The sequence below is a fragment of the Neomonachus schauinslandi genome, chromosome 7 (assembly GCF_002201575.2).
Source record: "Neomonachus schauinslandi chromosome 7, ASM220157v2, whole genome shotgun sequence".
Taxonomy (NCBI): domain Eukaryota; kingdom Metazoa; phylum Chordata; class Mammalia; order Carnivora; family Phocidae; genus Neomonachus; species Neomonachus schauinslandi.
This window is the reverse complement of record NC_058409.1, coordinates 20,537,742-20,557,480: the sequence shown is the minus strand read 5'-3', so window position 1 is coordinate 20,557,480 and position 19,739 is coordinate 20,537,742. Positions and strand designations below refer to the sequence as shown.

The 19,739-nt window shown below is 37.8% G+C and overlaps 1 protein-coding gene across 1 annotated transcript in view; it reads left to right on the top strand.

Annotated features, from left to right (window-relative positions):
- Window positions 1–19,739, top strand: part of FBN2 (fibrillin 2) — a 248,470-nt gene that overhangs the window by 104,735 nt on the left and 123,996 nt on the right. The window contains 1 exon segment of the mRNA XM_021701751.1: window positions 9,775–9,900. Coding sequence (XP_021557426.1) covers window positions 9,775–9,900 — 126 coding nt within the window.

Sequence of the window (19,739 nt, the reverse complement as noted above, 5' to 3'; positions counted from 1 at the left end):
GACGCTTCAACACAACCTCTGACCAGCTGTTCAGTAATTTAAGCTACTCTGACCAAGGAGTGACTCCTAGGGAGCCAGGCTTAGAAATCATAGCACAGATGTCCCTGCCCATGTGACATTACATGCATGCCCAAAGCTCTACCCTCTCAAGTGAGATCAGAGAGTAGACTTCCAAACTACTGTTCCTTGGCAGTACATGGGGCAAAAAAACCCATACTCTGAACTGTGATAGCATCCTCTATGCCACATGGCACATCCAGCAGTAAAGGGTCAACCTCTGAGTGGCTAAGGGGCCTTACATACACCATTTGACCAATCAGTACCTTGCACAGTCTACAGAAGACATACTTTATTATTTTTTTTATTATGTTCGGTTAGCTACTGTATAGTACGTCATTAGTTTTTGATGTAGTGTTCAGGGATTCATTAGTTATGTATAACACCCAGTGCTCATCACAGCACGTGCCCTCCTTAGTACCCATCACCCTGTTACCCCCTCCCCCAACCCCCTCCCCTCTGAAACCCTCAGATTGTTTCCCGGGGTCCATAGGCTCTCATGGTTCATCTTCCTCTCTGATTTCTCCCCCTTCAGATTTCCCTCCCTTCACCTATGGTCCTACGAGCTATTGCTTATGCTCCACATATGAATGAAACCATATGATAATTGTCTTTCTCTGCTTGACTTACTTCACTTAGCATAATCCCCTTCAGTTCCATCCATGTTGATGCAAATGGTGGGTATTCATCCTTTCTGATGGCTGAATAATATTCCATTGTATATATGGACCACATCTTTTTTTTTTTTTAAAGATTTTATTTATTTTTTAGAGAGCGAGCGAGAGAGAAACAGCATGAGAGGGGAGAGGGTCAGAGGGAGAAGCAGGCTCCCCGCTGAGCCGGGAGCCCGATGTGGGACTCGATCCCAGGACCCTGGGATCATGACCTGAGCCGAAGGCAGACGCTTAACCATCTGAGCCACCCAGGCGCCCTGGACCACATCTTCTTTATCCATTCATCTGTTGAAAGGCATCTCAGCTCTTTCCACAGTTTGGCTATTGTGGACACTGCTGCTATGAACATTGGGGTACATGTGCCCCTTCTTTTCACTACATTTGTATCTTTGGGGTAAATACCTAATAGTGCAATTGCTGGGTCATAGAGTAGCTCTATTCTTAACACCTTGAGGAACCTCCATACTGTTTTCCAGAGTGGCTGCACCAGCTTGCATTCCCACCAACAGTGTAGGAGGGTGCCCCTTTTTCCACATCCTCACCAACATTTGTTGTTTCCTGCCTTGTTAGTTTTTGCCATTCTAACTGGTGTAAGGTAGTATCTCATTGTGGTTTTGATTTGTATTTCCCTGATGGCTAGTGATGTGGAGCATTTTTTCATGTGTCTATTAGCCATTTGTATGTCTTCTTTGGAGAAGTGTCTGTTTATGTCTTCTGCCCATTTTTTGACTGGGTTATTTGTTTTTCGAGTGTTGAGTTTGAGAAGTTCTTTATAGATCTTGGATATCAGCCCTTTATCTGTAATGTCACTTGCAAATATCTTCTCCCATTCCGTGGGCTGCCTCTAGAAGACATACTTTAAAATAAAAAAAAATACAGATAGGTTGAAGATTAAAAGATGAAGAAAAGATATATTATGCAAAGCACAAACAGCTAGAATGGCTAAACTATTATCAGACAAAATAGATTTTAAATAAAAAATGTTACTGTGGTAAAGAGGAACATTTCCTAGTGATAAAAGGATTAATCCATCAGAGTTATAATGGTTATAAAAATATATATGCTTCCAACAACAGATCCCCAAATACATGAAGCAAAACTGACAGAATTGAAGGGAGAAATAGTTTATCAACAATAGTGGAGAATTCAATACCCCACTTTCAATTATGGATACAGTAATACGAGGCAGAAGATCAACAAGGAACTAGAATAAAACAACACAATAAGCTTAATTAGATCTCACATACATCTGAAGAACACTCCACACAGCAACAGCAGAATATATATTCTTCTTGAAATCACATAGAACGTTTTCCCTAACAGAACACATGCTGGGCCATAAAACAAAGCTTAATAAATTCTAAAAGATTGAAATCATGCAAAGGATGTTCTCCAACCACAATGGAATTAAATGCAATCAATAACGGAAGGGAATTTGGAAAATTCATAAATATGTAAAAATTAAGCAGCAGATTTCTAAATAACTAAGGGTGCAAAGAAGAGTCACAGGGAAACTAGAAAATAATTTGAGATGAATGAAAGAATATCCAAAACTTTGTGAGATGCATTTAAAGCAGTCCTTGGAGGGAAATCTCTAGCTGTAAACACTTATATTAAAAAGAAAGAACTCAAACCAATAACCTCAGCTTCCACTTTGGAAATAAAAATAGAACAAACTAAAATCAGAGAAAGCGGAAGGAAGACAATATTAGAGATGACTGAAAATACGGAAAATCATGCTCAGTTGACAGAAAAGATCAACAAAATTGACAGTCCTTTAGTTAGACTGGACAAGAGAAAAGAAGGAAGACCCAAATTATTAATTATAAATGAAAGAAAAGATATAACCACTGACCTACAAAAATGATTATAAAGTAATAGGATGACCAACTGTATGCCAATAAATTAGACCACTTAGACAAAATGGCCAAGTCCCTAGAAGGACACAAACTACCAAAACTGTCTCTAGAAGAAATGGAAATCTGAATAGATGATAACAGTACATTATAGTAACATGATATAGCAATTGTAAAGAGATCCCATTAGTACTTTAAAAATTTCCCACAAGAAAGAAAATCCCAAGCCCAGATAACTTCAGTGATAAATCCTAACAAATGTTCAAAGAAGAATTAATACCAATATTTCCTAAACTCTTCTCCAAAATAGAGAAGGTTGAAATGTCTCCCAGTTCACTCTCTGAGGACAATGTCACAGTAATACTAAAGCCAGACAAAGAAAACAAGGGAAAAAAAAAAACTAGAATGAATATTCCTCATGATTATGGATGCAGATATCCTCAAGAAAATATTAGCACACGGAATCCAGCTACGTATCAAAAGGATTTTATGTCATTATACATCATGATCATATATTCTTGTTCTATACACATATATATTCTGGGAATGCAGATGGTGGTTCAGCCTTTGAAAAATCAAATACACCATCCAAATAACTGAATAAAAGGTAAAAGCCATACAGTTATTTCAATAGATGCAAGAAGTGCATTAAAAAAATCTGGCACCCTTTCATGATAAAAATGATCAACAAATTAGGAATAGGAGGAAACCTCCTGATAATGGGCATTTATGAAAATCCATAGCTAACATCATGCTTCCTGGCAAAAGAATAAGTGCTTCTGGCTAACGGAGCATTTAGGCAAGAGAAGGAAATAAAGAGTATCCAGATTGGAAAAGAGGCAGTAAAACTATGTGCAGATGACATGTTTTTGGTGGAGAAGATATCAACTAAAGTGAGTAAGGTATCCACTGAAGCAGAGAAGGCGTCCTCTAAAAAACTGTTAGATCCAATGAAGGAGTTCAACCAGGTTGATGTTATACAATATCAATATATAAAAATCAATTGCATTTCCATACCCTAGCAGTGAACATTCTGAAAGTGAAACTAAGAAAAGGATTCCATTTATAATAGTATCAAAAAGAATAAAGTGCTAGGGATACATTTAACAAAGGAAATGAAAGACGTTTACATTTAAAACTGCAAAACCTTTTTGAAAGAAATTTAAAGAAGTTCTAAATAAATGGAAAAACATCCTATGTTTTAGATTGGAATACTTAATATTGTTAAGATGATAGTATTTCCTAAATTGATCTGTAGATGCAGCACAATCCCTGTTGCAATCCCGATTTGCTCTTTTTTTTTTTTTTTTTTTTGCAGAAATTGGCAGTCTGTTCTAAAGCTCATATTGGAAATTCATGTGCAAATTATGTATCAGATATAGGACATATATAAAGAACTCTTTCAACTCAATTATTAATAGGCAAATAACTCAATTAAAAACGGGACAAAGCAATTAAATAGATATTTCTCCAAAGAAGAAATGTAAAAATCCACTAAGTACATGAAAATGTGTGGAACATCTTTAGTCATTAGGGAAATGCAAACCAGAACTACAGTGTGATACTATTTCACATTATGACAAAATAAAAGATAATAATGAACCTTGGCAAGAATATGGAGAAACTGGAACCTTCATACATTGCTAGTGGGAATTTAAAATTCTACAGGTGCTTTGGAAGACAGTTTGGCAGTTCCTCAATAAAAGAAACATAATGTTACCTTATGACTGAGCAATCTCCCTTCTAGGTGTATACCCAAGTGAGATAAAAATATATGTCCACATAAAACTAGTACCCAAATGTTCCTAGCAGCTTTATCCATAATAGCCATTAAAATGGAAATAACTCAAATATCCATTAACTGATGAATAAATAGATAAAATGTGATCTATCCATACACTGTAATATTATTATACACCATATATTTTATGATTCCATTTAGAGGAGATGTCCAGAACAGGCAAACCTATAGTGACAGATTAGTTAGTATTAGTTGTACATATTTTAGTTATATGTAGGTTAGTAACTCCCTAGAGCTTAGAGGGAGGTAGGGAGAGTGACAACTGATGGGATGGAAGTACTTTTGAGGGGTTGAAAATATTCTAAAATTAACTTGTAGGAATGGTTGCACAACCCTGTGAATATACTAAAAACCATTGAATTTTGCGTAAGTGGGTGAATTGTACTACCATGTAATATTATATTTCAATAAAACTTTATGAATATACAATAGAATTCTGTACAGCCGATACACACCATTCAAAATCTGGAAAGGGAAAAGCAAACGTTACTTTTCCATTATAGCTTATTTTACCATTTCTGTAATGCCTGTTGCCCTTATAAAGCTTGAAACAGGTAGCAGTTTATTCTGTTTAAAATTTAGTCATAAATTTAAATAACATATTAATTAATAGAAGTTCAGTGTAAAATGGAAATGTACATTTTCCTATACCAAAAAAAATTATACAGAATAGATCACATACATATAGTTCCTTGACACTGATGGAAAGAAAACACGAAGACTTTTTTAAAAGCAGAATTTCTTGTTTAATTTGTTCTAAGTTCCCTGTAACATAATTGTTACATGGACTGCCTTATAGTATGACGTCCATATTGGAAATGACAGAATCTCTAGGGCCATGTTCTTAGAATTCAGTGATAATCTGAGATCACACTTAGCACTACTTACCAAATTGTTCATTATATTCTGCTTAGAGTAAGATTTACAGTAAATGTTGTAAATGTTGGTTGACAAATATATGAGGTTCTGTGGTTTGGCAGTCAGATCTGTCAGATGGTTTTGATTAGATCTAATTTTCTTAAAAAAAAAAAAAAACACAAAACCTGTGTTCAACTTCTTCAAATTACCAAGCACTTTCCAGCCCTTCTCTTTCTTTACCCTTCCATGGCACATTCAACAACCCTCTCCTTTTGACAGTGTCCATACTGGCCTTCACTCATCATACCCTTCCTCATCTCTCCCTAATTTTTCCTTCCCAGTCATCTATAATGGCTTTTCTTCCTTTGACTTTCTCTTGGAATGTGTTGGTTCTCAGAATTTCTCTCCTTAAATTCAACTCTCTTCATTTATGTGTCTCCTTTGCACATCTTATTTATTACTACAACTTCAAACACAACCCACTGAGTTGGTGATAAATCACAAGTGTACATCTTTACCCCTTATGTCTTTATTGAGTTTCAGATTTGTAGCTACGCAGTTGGAATTGCTGCCCGTTTCTCTAAAAAAATCTGAAGTTCAAAAAGTCCAAAACCCAGCTTAACCTTAAAATGTGTTCTTCTCTCCATGTCCCATTCCCTGTTAATAGCACTACCATTATGTCCCTTGTTAATCAAGCTAGAAGTCTAATTTATCCCGTAGCAAAGTCCTGTTGATTTCTCCTTCCTCATATCTCACGAAAATGTGTTCTCACCATAAAGCCTATTCCATGCTCTCATCATTAATCACTAGGCGATTCATTATCTGCCCACATTACACACAAGAATTGTCTTTCTAAAATACTGATTTGCTTATGAATGCAATTTAAACTCCTTCATAGACACCATAAATCACCTCATAATAAAAGCCAAAGTCCTTGGGAGGACTCTCCAGGATTCAACCTATGGCTAACTAGCTAAGCTCATTTTCCATCAACTTCCTACCCATGCTGGTACACTTTCCATGCTTCAGCTGTGCTCTCTTTTCAGATGCACTTATCTGTGCTGTTTTTGTTGTTCTTTATTAGTCTGAATCTGACTGCATTCCACTTGCCACAGTAATTGGTTCAGAATTCTAGGTTCAGGATAGCCAATCAGCATACAGTTGGTTCAGAATTCTAGGTTCAGGATTGCCAACCAGCATATTCTCCTGGCTAGAGGAATATAGCTCAAAACATTAGGACAACAGGGAAGGTGTGCTGGGTGCTCCTGGGAAAAAGTTTCCTCCCTCCTAAAAGAGAGCCACAGGAAGAGACACCCTCTTCTCCACTATATGTCCTGGGGTCAGAGGTCGAGCCTAGAAACTGCTACAGCCATTTTGCTCCTGTCAGTGAAGACAGCCTAAGGACGAAATCAAAGCACAGAGGGCATAGTTGAGCACATCTCAGAGAAACTGAACAAGAGACATTGACTTAAACCAACCTGATGTCCATGGCGTATGGACCTCAGATATGCAAGCTATTAATTTTTTGGTTTTATGTCCCTTTAGACCAGTTTTTCTGGTATTTGCAGACCAAAGCCACCAAACTGATAAAGTTTTAAAGATTTTGATTTTGATTTTAGAGAGAGAGAGAAAGAGAGAACACACACATGCAAGTGGGGGAAGGGGCAGAGAGGGGAAGAGAACCTCAAGCAGACTCCGTGCTGAGCATGGAACCCGACGCCGGGCTCTATTTCATGACCCTGAGGTTGTGACCTGAGCCAAAACCAAGAGTCCAGTGCTTAAGGACTGAGCCACACAGGAGCCCTCCCTCCCCCCGGTAAATAAACCTTTTACAAAAAGTTCAAGGGAAGGTTGTTGGAGGCACATTAGATATGCTGAGGACGAATGAAACCAACTCCTTTTATTAAAAGACTTTGCCTTTTTCGGTGAAGATTTATCACCCTTAGACACACTTCTGTGTATCTTACCAGTGTACTCTTTATGTTTGCAAAGATACTATAATCTGATCGTGACATATGATCTTGAAGAAAAGAGCTGAAGCCACACATCCTTCTTACCATAAATATTAATGCTAAATTTAAATTTAAATTGATGGATAAATATTGGGCATGACTGCATTGAAATGCAGGGTGTTTTGATCAGTTAAAAAAAAACAACACTGAATTTTTAAAATTTAGGTGGGAGTCTACCCAAAAATGAAATACATTCCTATTGTTCATATAGGATTCCTAAATACTTTAGTAGGAGCCTTTTTCATACAATTATTTGGAAGCTAACCTTCTAAGTTTCCTAGTTAATTCTAAGAATTGTGAAACATGGGGTTTGGGTGCACTAAAGCATTTAACACAAAACCCGCAAATTTAATATTACTCCATGTGTTCTTCTCTGTTCCAGATTTTTCTTTTCCTTAAAAAAGAAAAATGTCAAACGTCGTTCAGTGTTCTACTCTTTGTTGTCAGGGACAGTGTTTGGAAGTGGAGCACAAAGAAGTTCTTATTATGAAAGGAAATGCTTGGAAATAAAAGTTAATGCTTAAATGAAAGACTTAAGGTTTCTAATTTTTAAGAATTTAGATCAACCCTGGGCTCCATAAGTGCCTTGACTGTTGGTAGGACCGTAGAGGATCAGAAGGCAGTGTGGGCTGTCTCACCTCTGCACTGCTTGGTACTCTACTATGTGCTGGTCTCTTCTATAGTCTTCTCTATCCTCAAGTGACTTATCAGTGCATTGGGTGATTAAAGCATAGCTCTTCTACTTTCCTTTCTATTCTGAATCCACGTTTGATTTTATTAAGATGCACGGCACCGAGAGAGCAACACAAGATGCAGTAGGTCCTAATTTTGCACACATGGTTTCATTTTGTTGGATTAAATCTGCTGGTAACTGCACTGCATTATGTACTTGCTTCTCATATAGTCAATTCATGTTAGAATTCTGATCCCTCTTAGGGAATTGGTCAATTTTGATTTGTCCCACTGTGCCTTCAGTGGCTAACTGCTAAGCCTCAAATGAAGGTGTTATTTCAGGGAATGTCTGAATCTGGTAACTTTTTTATATGAGAACATTCCAAGAAGACACACAGGCTTATAGTTACTTCATGACACAGCTTGTAGGCAAGAGTAGCTTGTCAGAATAAATGGAGGAAAAAAGAATGGTTAGATCAATGGAGGAATTCAAGAAAGGCATTGCCAAGAGTTCTTTAAATTGTGGGGCTTAAAATTTCTTTCCCGGGATGCTTGGGTGGCTCAGTCAGTTAAGCAGCTGCCTTCAGCTCAGGTCATGATCCCAGGGTTCTGGGATCGAGTCCCGCATCGGACTCCTTGCTCAGTGTGGAGCCTACTTCTCCCTCTGCATACCACGTCCCCTGCTTGTGCTCTCTCTCTTGCTTTCTCTCTCTGATAAATAAATAAATAAAATCTTCCTAAAAAAATAAAATTTCTTTCCTTACATTTTTAGGAATATATTTTTTCCTGTTTTTTTAATTGATATGTTAAAATATAAATATGCAACTAAAAAAAGACTCAAAAGAAACTAAAAGCTCAGGTTTGCTTTTCCATAATCATTATGTTTATGACTTTTAAATCCTTCTCTGTATTCAGTGGTCTTTGCTAGCTATGTGCCTTAAAGAAGGGGGCCAACTCCTGGGCGTCTGTGGCTGGATTTCCTTCACAATTGCTCATTTCCTCTTAAATGTATTAGCAATTAGGTCCCAGTGTACTTAATTGTAGTTTTGTTTGACTTTCCACCTCTCTCTGCTTACTGAACTCTAGAAGAAAAATACATTAATGCTTATATAAGTGGCCAGGTTTTCTGCTTTAATGAAAGCTTAAAAGAAAGCAGATCTTTCGTGGACGTGCAAGGGAATAGACTAGTCCAGGCATTGAATAAGCTGAATGCGTAAGTGCAGGGAGGCACGATAAGAAAACTGGACACCTCCCAAAGCCTCCCAAGTTTGCCCTCTGCCATGTTTCTGTGTTATTTTAGAATAAAGTTAATTCCCGAATGTCAAATATACCCATATTCAAATGTAAGTACAAAAACATGTCCTGAATCCAAATAGGAAAAAAAAAAAAATTACTTGCTACCATCCATCGGTTCAAATAATTAGCATGAAAATCAGCTATAAATTTTTAAATGTATTCTGTTATTCCATATTTTAAAATGCAATCCCTATATGTGTTTTTTAAAGGCTGTCGTAGGATAATTCCCTGGTTGATATAGAATAGAAACTAAAACATTGACATCTTTACTTATTTTCAATTTAAATTGCATTTGTTGGGGAGGGGGAGAAAAGGATATAGAGTTTTGCTTTCTTTGGCATTGTTTACTGCCATGGGAGTTTACTTTCATCTCAGTTCCCATAGATATGTGTGAGAAATTCCTCAGGGTCTGAAACAAGAGTATATTCAGGGTTATATGATCTAACCTAATCAACCATGAGCGCTCTGATGCTCTTTAAAAAAATCCCCTGTACGAGCTGTTTAATGGATGCCGTTCTCAATCATCTTCTCCTCCTTCCCTTGATTAGACATTGATGAGTGCAGCATCATTCCTGGGATATGTGAGACTGGAGAGTGTTCCAACACCGTGGGAAGCTATTTTTGCATTTGTCCACGTGGATACGTGACCTCAACAGATGGCTCTCGGTGCATCGGTAAGCCTTGGATTTTTGAAGGCACAATACAGTGCTTCTTTATAATAACAGAATAGCCCAAACATGTATGAAGATGGCAACAATTATAAAACCGTTGGGAAAATGGCTGAAAAGGTTGTTTAAAATAAATGGCATCACTATTGAGGGATTGATAGACCAGGTGCTCTTTGCAAAGACTTCAGTTTCAGAAACCATCTGGGTTTGTTTTATGTTGTCAGGGTCATTTTGGAAATGAAGAAAGACTTCCTCAAGACATTGCTCTTGCCGAGTGCTAGAGACACAAAGGCAGGAGAAAGATTTTTTTTTTTAAATCTGCCTTGGGAGACAGAATGTAGTGATTAAAGCTTCTTTCATTGCTATGAATCATGAATGTAGTCGATGTCTTATTTACTTAGGGCTTGTTTATTTTAGTGAAAAAGAGTTACTACAAAAAAGAAATTGACACCTTTAATTTTGCGTTTTAAGTATATTCAACGTAAAGCCAGATATATTTGTATGTTTTCCTTCGTTTGGAAAGATGAAACAGTGTATTTCAGTCATGGTCTGGGTCATCCCTTATTGAGCAAAGCTTAAACTTAGAGCCGCCATCCAACAGTGAAGGTTAGAGGTATAGATTCTGCCTTCAGAATACTATATTGTCATCATAAATACTGGTAGAAGAATAGGAATGGCCGTAATAGAAGAAACAGAAGTAGTGGCAGTAAAAATAATCATTACCATTTATGAAACACATTCCATGTGTAAGGCACTGCACATCTATATTACCTCATTATCTCAGAACTAACTGGGGCCTTGGGCAAGCCACTGACCCCCCCTGTACCTCAGTTTCTTCTTCTTAAGTGTGCAATAAATCATACTTGATTATGATTCAGAGGAGGAGAAGAAGGATGTGCCTGCACTGGATCCGTATGTTACATAATTCTTATAATAGCTCTGTGTGATGGGTGTAATTATTCAGATTTGCAGACAAAGAAATTTGAGGTTCAGAGAGGTTAAGTGACTTACACAAGAGCCAGTAGATGGAGCCAATGTTCTAATGCAGATCTCTGGGGCTCCTGCACCGTGTTAGTCTGACACTGCACTGCCTCCTTAGTTACTTCAAGCAGGTGGAGACCCTGTGCCTGGATATCCAGGTCTCTAGTATGAGTGGTTTCTCCAGTACTATGCGGACAATCTGCTCTGAGAGGTAGGATGTCTGCGTCCAGCCTCCCTCTCCCAACTTAAGAGTAATGAGATTTGAATGACAGTTGTTTGTTCTTTATGAATGTATCCAAGTTCCTATCTGACATTAGCTCAGACATCTTATGTGCACTATTAAGGCTAGAAAATGGAGAAAATTAACTGGTTTTAGGGTCAGTGTGCCCATTGACTCACTGCATGTAAGTCTAATTCATTTAATTTAATTTTGAAGTCACAGGTCTAGGAGAGTTGAACACTAGTAGGACTGCCTCCACTTGGCTTGATTTTCTAAAACTATGTAGGAAAATAATCTGTGTACACACACATACACATATTCATCAGCTTGAAATAGGCATGGATTCAATTCTGTAGGAGGAATACCAATTTGGGAGTCATCATTGAACATTATTGGCTCATGCCATAGACCCTAGTTTTAGGAAACTTATGTTGTAGAATATGGCTAGAAGAAAAAGGGAGGCTGGAGAAGTGAGGTTATTATTGTGGAGTTCTGGAAATCCACATCAGGTGTATGTATTTTATTTGGTAGGTGGAGTAATCGAAGGCCTTTGAGAATGGATTAGAATGGAGGTGGTAAGGGGTGAGAAGAGAAGCAAACTCATTAGAAGAATTTGACACAAATGTTAATCTTTTATATCATAATTTCCAAATTAATTTTTTGTATTTGATTTTTTACATTTCTAAATATTTATTTAATCAATTTGTGTTCACTTTTTTTTTGCATTGAAAAGGAGGCATATTCTTCATTATATTCAGATAATCAAGATCAAGATTCCCAGTGATTTATGGAGATTGTTTTTCTTTGCTGTCAGATACTTGGTTTACCATGAAATTATGATAAATTCTCTTTATCTCTTGCCTGCCTCTATAAAGTTCTAAGTTCTTTACCTGGACATTCAAAGCCCTTTAGAACCTGGTGCCAGCCTGTATTCAAGATCTATTGCTGGGGCGCCTGGGTGGCTCAGTCAGTTAAGCATCCAACTCTTGATTTCAGCTCAGGTCATGATCTCAGGGTTGTGGGATCGAGCCCTGCATCAGGCTCTGCGCTCTGCATGCATTCTGCTTGAGATTCTCTCTTTCCCTTTCCTTCTGCCCATCCCCCTGCTCATGCTCTCAATCCTTCTCTAAAATAAATAAATAAAATCTTTCACACACACAAAAGAGACTCATTTCTAACACTTGGGGCCGCATACTCACGTTCCTGTCACTGCTCTGCATGACCACACCGCCATGCCTTTGCCTAAAATGGCTTCTCTTCTGAAGCATCTTGATTTCCCCTTTCTGTGCTCATTGAAACCCGACTCATCCTCTAAGTCCCCAGTTAGAGATCACATTTTCTTCTTGGGCAAAATTAATCAGCCCACCCCATAATATTTTTCATTTCCTTCATTTCTGGTTTTATCACATTGCACAGATACTTGTGCTTTGTTTGTTGACCAGACCGTGAGTTCCATTGGCCTTGCCTTATGCTGCTCCCTCAGAGCCTTACATGGTGCCTTGTATAGAAGTTTGGCTCAATAAATCTTTTAGAAATGAATAGACAAGCCATCAAATGGATGAAGGAGATGATGTTGAATGTGAAAATTTTGTGTTGGTTAATAACTGCTTTGCATCATTTGGCATCCTGCTGGACATGATGTGGTAGCCCTGAGTGATGGTCCAGAATGCCCCCAAGATAAGAGCCTGCTTGAGCTTCAGAGAGCTGAGGCACAGTGAGTCCTATGCTAAGCATGATTCCCCGTTCATTCCAGGGTCAACATCCTGACCCAAGAACAAAGGAGATCCCCTAAGGAGGGAAGAGTGGCTCTCCAAAATTATAAAACCATTGTTACAATTAAGTAAGCAGCTTAAAATTTTTTTGAATAATAAAAAAAACTTTTTTGAATAACTGTGTTACATTTGGAATAAGTATGTGTTTTCCATAGATGAGAAAAAAACAAATCTAACATTTTAATGTATAAGAGATCTTTGATTTTGATTTTTTTAAATCTCCGTCTGTCTTTTCTTACATTGAATTTGTTTATGATTAAATTATGTATGTTACAGATATGTCCACACTATTTATTTTGTAACCACATCTATACTAACAATAATGAGTTGGATGGACTCAAAACTTTTTCTCGAGTATGAAACTGCATGTTATCTGCAGCTCTGTTCTGAGAGTGACATATGCTGAATGCTGCCCTGATTTCTTATTCTAGTTAACAAAAATATCCTGAGTGTATACCACATTATAAAGCATCAGTAAACTGCCTTATTTCTTTTATGTGTAGGAAAACAATTTCATATGGCAGAAGCATTTAGCTGGGCATTTTAATTTCAAACTAGGATAGTTTTCCCATTTTACTTTATACTAAATATAAAAGTCAAATGCCTAATGTAATTTTATCTAGTATGTTCTATCAAGTTTTTTTAAATACCCAGGACAGAGGCTTTCTTTTCAACATAGAGTACTAACGTATGTCAGTTCTAAAAAGAGTAGAAACATGCCTAATAATCTTTTTCTTAGAAGCATTTTTAATAGCACAGTTTAATGACCCTGATGTCATTTTGGAATACTCTGGCATTATATTAATACCTAACTTCCACATGGTAATATAGGCAGAGAGAGTGACTGGCAGACAGCAATGAGTAATTAATGAACTGATAAGAGCAATGAGCAAATTCTGTATGCAAGATGGTATGCCTACTGCTGTTGTGAACACAGAGCAAGCAGGGACCCTAAGCAGAGAGATTTGAAAGTACCAGTCAGCAACAAAGCCAGCAAAGTTCAGGAAATGAGAGTAAGCCTGTAGAAATCTTATGGCCACAACATCCTAGGATGTTTTCTTGAGCCTTACAAAAGTTTCAGTGCCCAATATTGTCTTGGAATATTCTTAAGAAAACAAAACCTGAAAACATAAACGTGAAAAAAATAGTAGTAAAAGAAAATGTTTAAGGCCATGGGTGATTAACTGCTAAATCATTTTGTAGGCGTTGGATTCTGTAAGTCAAAAATTCTTGAGGAAATCGGTCCTGCTGTAGACTTTGGCACACAGGTAGGAGCTGCACAAAGGGAATAGGGGTGTGCCGAGTAAGAAGAAAGGCATGAGAAAGATGGCAGACACAGAAGGTGTCTGAGGGGCTCTGGAGAGGGTGCGAAGAGTTTATCTGTGAAAGAGAGCTGAGGGAGGAAGTAGTTGGAGAAAAAACAAGAAAAATGGTTGAGATTAAGATTTGGTTGCTAATGTTCTTAACTTCTATGCTGAGGAGTTTCAGACTGATCCTGAGGGCAATGAGAGCCTATCAAGATGTTCGAGCAGGACATAGACCAGAGACGAAAATCAATGGGGGAAACAACTTTTTAAAAGAAATGAGGAAGGTCTTCATACAATGATTTAGAGTAATGACCAGGATACGCTGTTATCATGCAGATCCTTGTGTGGCCATGGGTGTTGATCACATGAGCACGTGCATATTTGCAACAAAACACCTGAGGGATAACCCAAAATGCCTAAAAATGTTTAACTAACGGGAGAAGGGGAGACAGGGATGCAGCAGTACACTGAGTAGTGTTTTACTTTTAACTTCAGAATCTCATACAAGTGAACTGGTGGAACAGAGATACTTGTTTTAATTAAGAAGGAAGATCCTAAAGTTCATTTTTGCTTTTGTTTCACAAGATACATCTCCAAAAGCTAGTGAAACAAAAGCAAAAATGAACTTTTGGGACTTCATCAAGATAAAAAGCTTCTGCACAGCAAAGGAAACAGTCAACAAAACAAAGAGGCAACCCACAGAATGGGAGAAGATATTTGCAAATGACACTACAGATAAAGGGCTGATATCCAAGATCTATAAAGAATTTCTCAAACTCGGGGCGCCTGGGTGGCTCAGTTGGTTAAGCGACTGCCTTCAGCTCAGGTCATGATCCTGGAGTCCTGGGATCGAGTCCCGCATTGGGCTCCCTGCTCGGCAGGGAGTCTGCTTCCTCTCTCTCATGCTCTCTGTCTCTCATTCTCTCTCTCTCAAATAAATAAATAAAATCTTTAAAAAAAAAAAAAAAGAATTTCTCAAACTCAACACCCAAAAAACAAATAATCAAGTCAAAAAATGGGCAGAAGACATGAACAGACACTTCTCTGAAGATGACATACAAAATGGCTAACAGACACATGAAAAAATGTTCATCATCATTAGCCATCAGGGAAATTTATTATGCAGCCATCAAAAGGAATGAAATCTTGCCATTTGCAATGACGTGGATGGAACTGGAGGGTATTGTGCTGAGTGAGTCAGTCAGAAAAAGATATGTATCATATGATATCACCGATATGAGGAATTCTTAATCTCAGGAAACAAACTGAGGGTTGCTGGAGTGGGGGGTGGGGTGGGAGGGATGGGGTGGCTGGGTGATAGACACTGGGGAGGGTATGTGCTATGGTGAGTGCTGTGAATTGTGTAAGACTGATGAATCACAGACCTATACCTCTGAAATGAATAATACATTGTATGTTTAAAAAAAAAAGAAGAAGAAGATAGCAGGAAGGGAAAAATGAAGGGGGGGGGGAATCGGAGGGGGAGACGAACCATGAGAGACTATGGACTCTGAAAGATAAACTGAGAGTTCTAGAGGGGAGGGTTAGCCTGGTGATGGGTATTAAAGGGCACATACTGAATGGAGCACTGGGTGTTATATGCAAACAATGAATCATGGAACACTACATCAAAAACTAATGATGTAATGTATGGTGATTAACATAATAAAATTTAAAAAAAAAAACACATTGAGATACCACCCTACAGCAGTTAGAATGGCAAAAATTGACAGGGCAAGAAACAACAAATGTTGGAGAGGTTATGGAGAAAGGGGAACCCTCTTACACTGTTGGTGGGAATGCAAGTTGGTACAGCCACTTTGGAAAACAGTGTGGAGGTGCCTCAAAAAATTAAAAATAGAGCTACCCTATGACCCAGCAATTGCACTACTGGGTATTTACCCCAAAGACACAGATGTAGTGAAAAGAAGGGCCATATGCACCCCAAGGTTCATAGCAGCAATGTCCGCAATAGCCCAACTGTGGAAAGAGCCGAGATGCCCTTCAACAGACGAATGGATATAGAAGATGTGGTCCATATATACAGTGGAATATGACTCAGCCATCAGAAAGGATGAATACCCAACTTTTACATCAACATGGATGGGACTGGAGGAGATTATGCTAAGTGAAATAAGTCAAGCAGAAAAAGTGAATTATCGTACGGTTTCACTTATTTGTGGAACATAAGGAATAGCATGGAGGACATTAGGAGAAGGAAGGGAAAAATGAAGAGGGGGAAATTGGAGGGAGAGGAACTATGAGAGACTATGGACTCTGAGAAACAAACTGAGGGTTTTAGAGGGGAGGGGGGCAGGGGATGGGTTAGCCCGGTGGTGGGTATTAAGGAGGGCACATACTGCATGGAGCACTGGGTGTTATATGAAAACAATGAATCGTGGATCACCACATCAAAAACTAATGATGTATGGTGACTAATGTAACATAATAAAATACAATTTAAAAAAAAAAGGAAGGAAGATCCTGAAAGAAAAAGTTAGTAAGGAAGAAACACTTCACTATTTTAAAGGATGCAGTAAACCTAGGAGCCACAGTACTTCTGTTTCTTTCATTGTTCCTAGTTTTAGTTAGTCTTGTGTAATGGAAACTTTCAATGAAACCCTACATGGAAGTATTTGAGAAATCGCAAGAATCTGCAGAATTAATCAAGGGGAACCCAGGTTGGCTCCAGACCATCAAAGAGGCAGGTGCAGTCCTCCAGGATCAGGGGATGAAGCCTGAGACAATGGCTGCTATTTACCCAACACCTAGGATCACTAATATTCTAACCTGAGCTAACCTTATCAGTGTTTTCTGGATGAATCCTTCATTTTTAATGAGCAACACTCATTCAACAGGAGGTCTATTTATTTTGAGGTACAATCCCCAGCTTTTACAAGGTTTTCATCACATCATCTAATTAACCATTAGTTCTCAAATCAAGCTTAGAGTAAATGTCAAGCCATGAAAACACTCTGATAAGAGTGCCATTATTTTGCTTCAAGATAGATTTATATTTTATTTTATTTATTTTTTTGTTTTTTTAATTAACATATAATGTATTATTTGTTTCAGGGGTACAGGTCTGTGATTCATCAGTCATACACAATTCACAGCACTCACCATAGCACATACCCTCCCCAGTGTCCATCACCCAGCCACCCCATCCCTCCCAGCCCCCTCCACTCCAGCAACCCTCAGTTTGTATAGATTTATAATTTTAATCAGAGAAGATGAATTGCTTCCTCTTCCATAGTGGGGCTTTAAATGAGACTTCATGTAAACCTTGTTCAGGAGTGTAGTGAGGGTGATAGATTGTTAGAAAAATAGACTTGTTTTCATTACTTCTGGCGTATCAGGCCTGCAGTTAAACGTACACCAGGCATCAGAAGGATTTGTCCTTGTTATGTCATAAATATGCCTCATCTGCCTTTGCCCCTAATAATTCCCTATTTCAAGGGATGGTGTGCCTAGACAGCTCTTACTTCTTTTGGGTGCCCCTTTTTTTATTCCAGATATTCTTCCATGTGACATGTTTTCAACACAGTGCTTTCTGAGGACCATGCAATTTCTGATATGCAAAGGAAACAGCCCCTGGTTTGCGTTGAAATGTATTTTTGGGGAGACCTTACACTATGATGCATCAAATTGATCTGTAGCTTATCCTAGTATGTTTTTGACACACAGGATTGAAAGGAGATTGCCTGCCTCCCTGATGTTATTAGAAGAAACTAATTGAAGAATTTATGAAAAAAGTTATGATTTATTTTCTAATCCACTCTCTTTCTGCTCTTCCACCCTCTCACAAATGACATGTTTCCTCCAATACATATCTTAGGACTGATCAGATTTCCAAACTGCGTCAAATAGTAATTATTTATATTTATTGAATTTGAAGACCCCTCTTTGACATACAAAGATGCTTTTTCGATCCACACAGAATGATAATTCAGTATATTTGAAAATGGCATAATGGAAAAGCAAATGGGTATTTAGTAATGAAAAAAATTTAGATTTAGGTTGTTTAGGCATCAGAGGTTTAAATATATGCCTGCTGTGTATTTTTTCCTCTCAACTTTTCTTCTTAAGTTGTAAATGTTGTCTCCTCTAAACAACCTAAATCTAAATTTTTAAAATTTTTTTGTCATAGTTTGAAAATCTTTGTCTTTTAAATTGAGATTTAAATCCATTTGTATTTATTATAGCAACCAATATATTTGCATTTTGATTATCTTCTTCGTGCTTCCTGTTTTTTTTCTTTGTTACTTTTTTCCTCTTTTTTGCTCTCTTTTTTTATTTATTGGTTTTCTCTCCTTCCCCACACTCCATTTTTTTAAACTTGTTGTTTAGAAATTATTTACTTCTGTGGTTTTAGTGTTCATCCTAGTATTTTAAGATGCATGTGTAGCTTAAAGTCTAAAATTAGTCTTTATTTTACCCATATCTAAACAATAAAAGAATTTTAGAATTGTCACACTTTGATCTCCCGCTCCCAACTTTTAAAAATTCCAGCCAGTTGCCACTCTGTATTTGCAACCAATTGATCATTATTATTACTGTGTAATATTTTGGTGCTTGTTTATATTTACCCATATATCTAACTATTTTTCCTCATTATTCCTTCATATATTTCAAACCTTCGATTTGGAATCATCTTCCTTTTGCCCGAAGAACCTTTTCTAAGGGGCATCTAGGTGGCTCAGTCACTTAGGTGTCCACTCTTGATTTTAGCTCAGGTCTTGATCTCAGGGTCATGAGTTCAAGCTCTGTGTTGGGCTCTGCACCCGGCATGGAGCCCACTTAAAAAAAAGAAGAAGAAGAACCTGTTCTAAAATTTCCTTTAGCAAGAATCTTTTGGTAGAAAATTCTTTCTTTTTTGTGTGTGTTCCTGAAAATCACCTTTATTTTCCCTTTGGAAAGATGGTTTCTTGGGATAAAGAATTTTAGGTTGACAGCTATTTTATCATAGTGTACAGAAGGTACAGTATTCCATGTGTTTTAGCATCCATTAGTTAAGGTATTAAGAAGCCAGTGATTGGGGTACGTGCACCCCGATGTTTATAGCAGCAATGTCCACGATAGCCAAACTGTGGAAAGAGCCAAGATGTCCATCGACAGATGAATGGATAAAGAAGATGTGGTATATATATACAATGGAATATTATGCAGCCATCAAAAGGAATGAGATCTTGCCATTTGCAACGACGTGGATGGAACTGGAGGGTATTATGTTGAGTGAAATAAGTCAAACAGAGAAAGACATGTATCATATGATCTCTCTGATATGAGGAATTCTTAATCGCAGGAAACAAACTCAGGGTTGCTGGAGTGGGGGGTGGGGTGGGAGGGATGGGGTGACTGGGTGATAGACACTGGGGAGGGTATGTGCTCTGGTAAGCGCTGTGAATTGTGCAAGACTGTTGAATCTCAGATCTGTACCTCTGAAACAAATAATGCAATATATGTTAAGGAAAAAAAAAAGAAGAAGAAGAAGGTAGCGGGAGGGGAAGAATGAAGCGGGGGAAATCGGAGGGGTAGACGAACCATGAGAGACGATGGACTCTG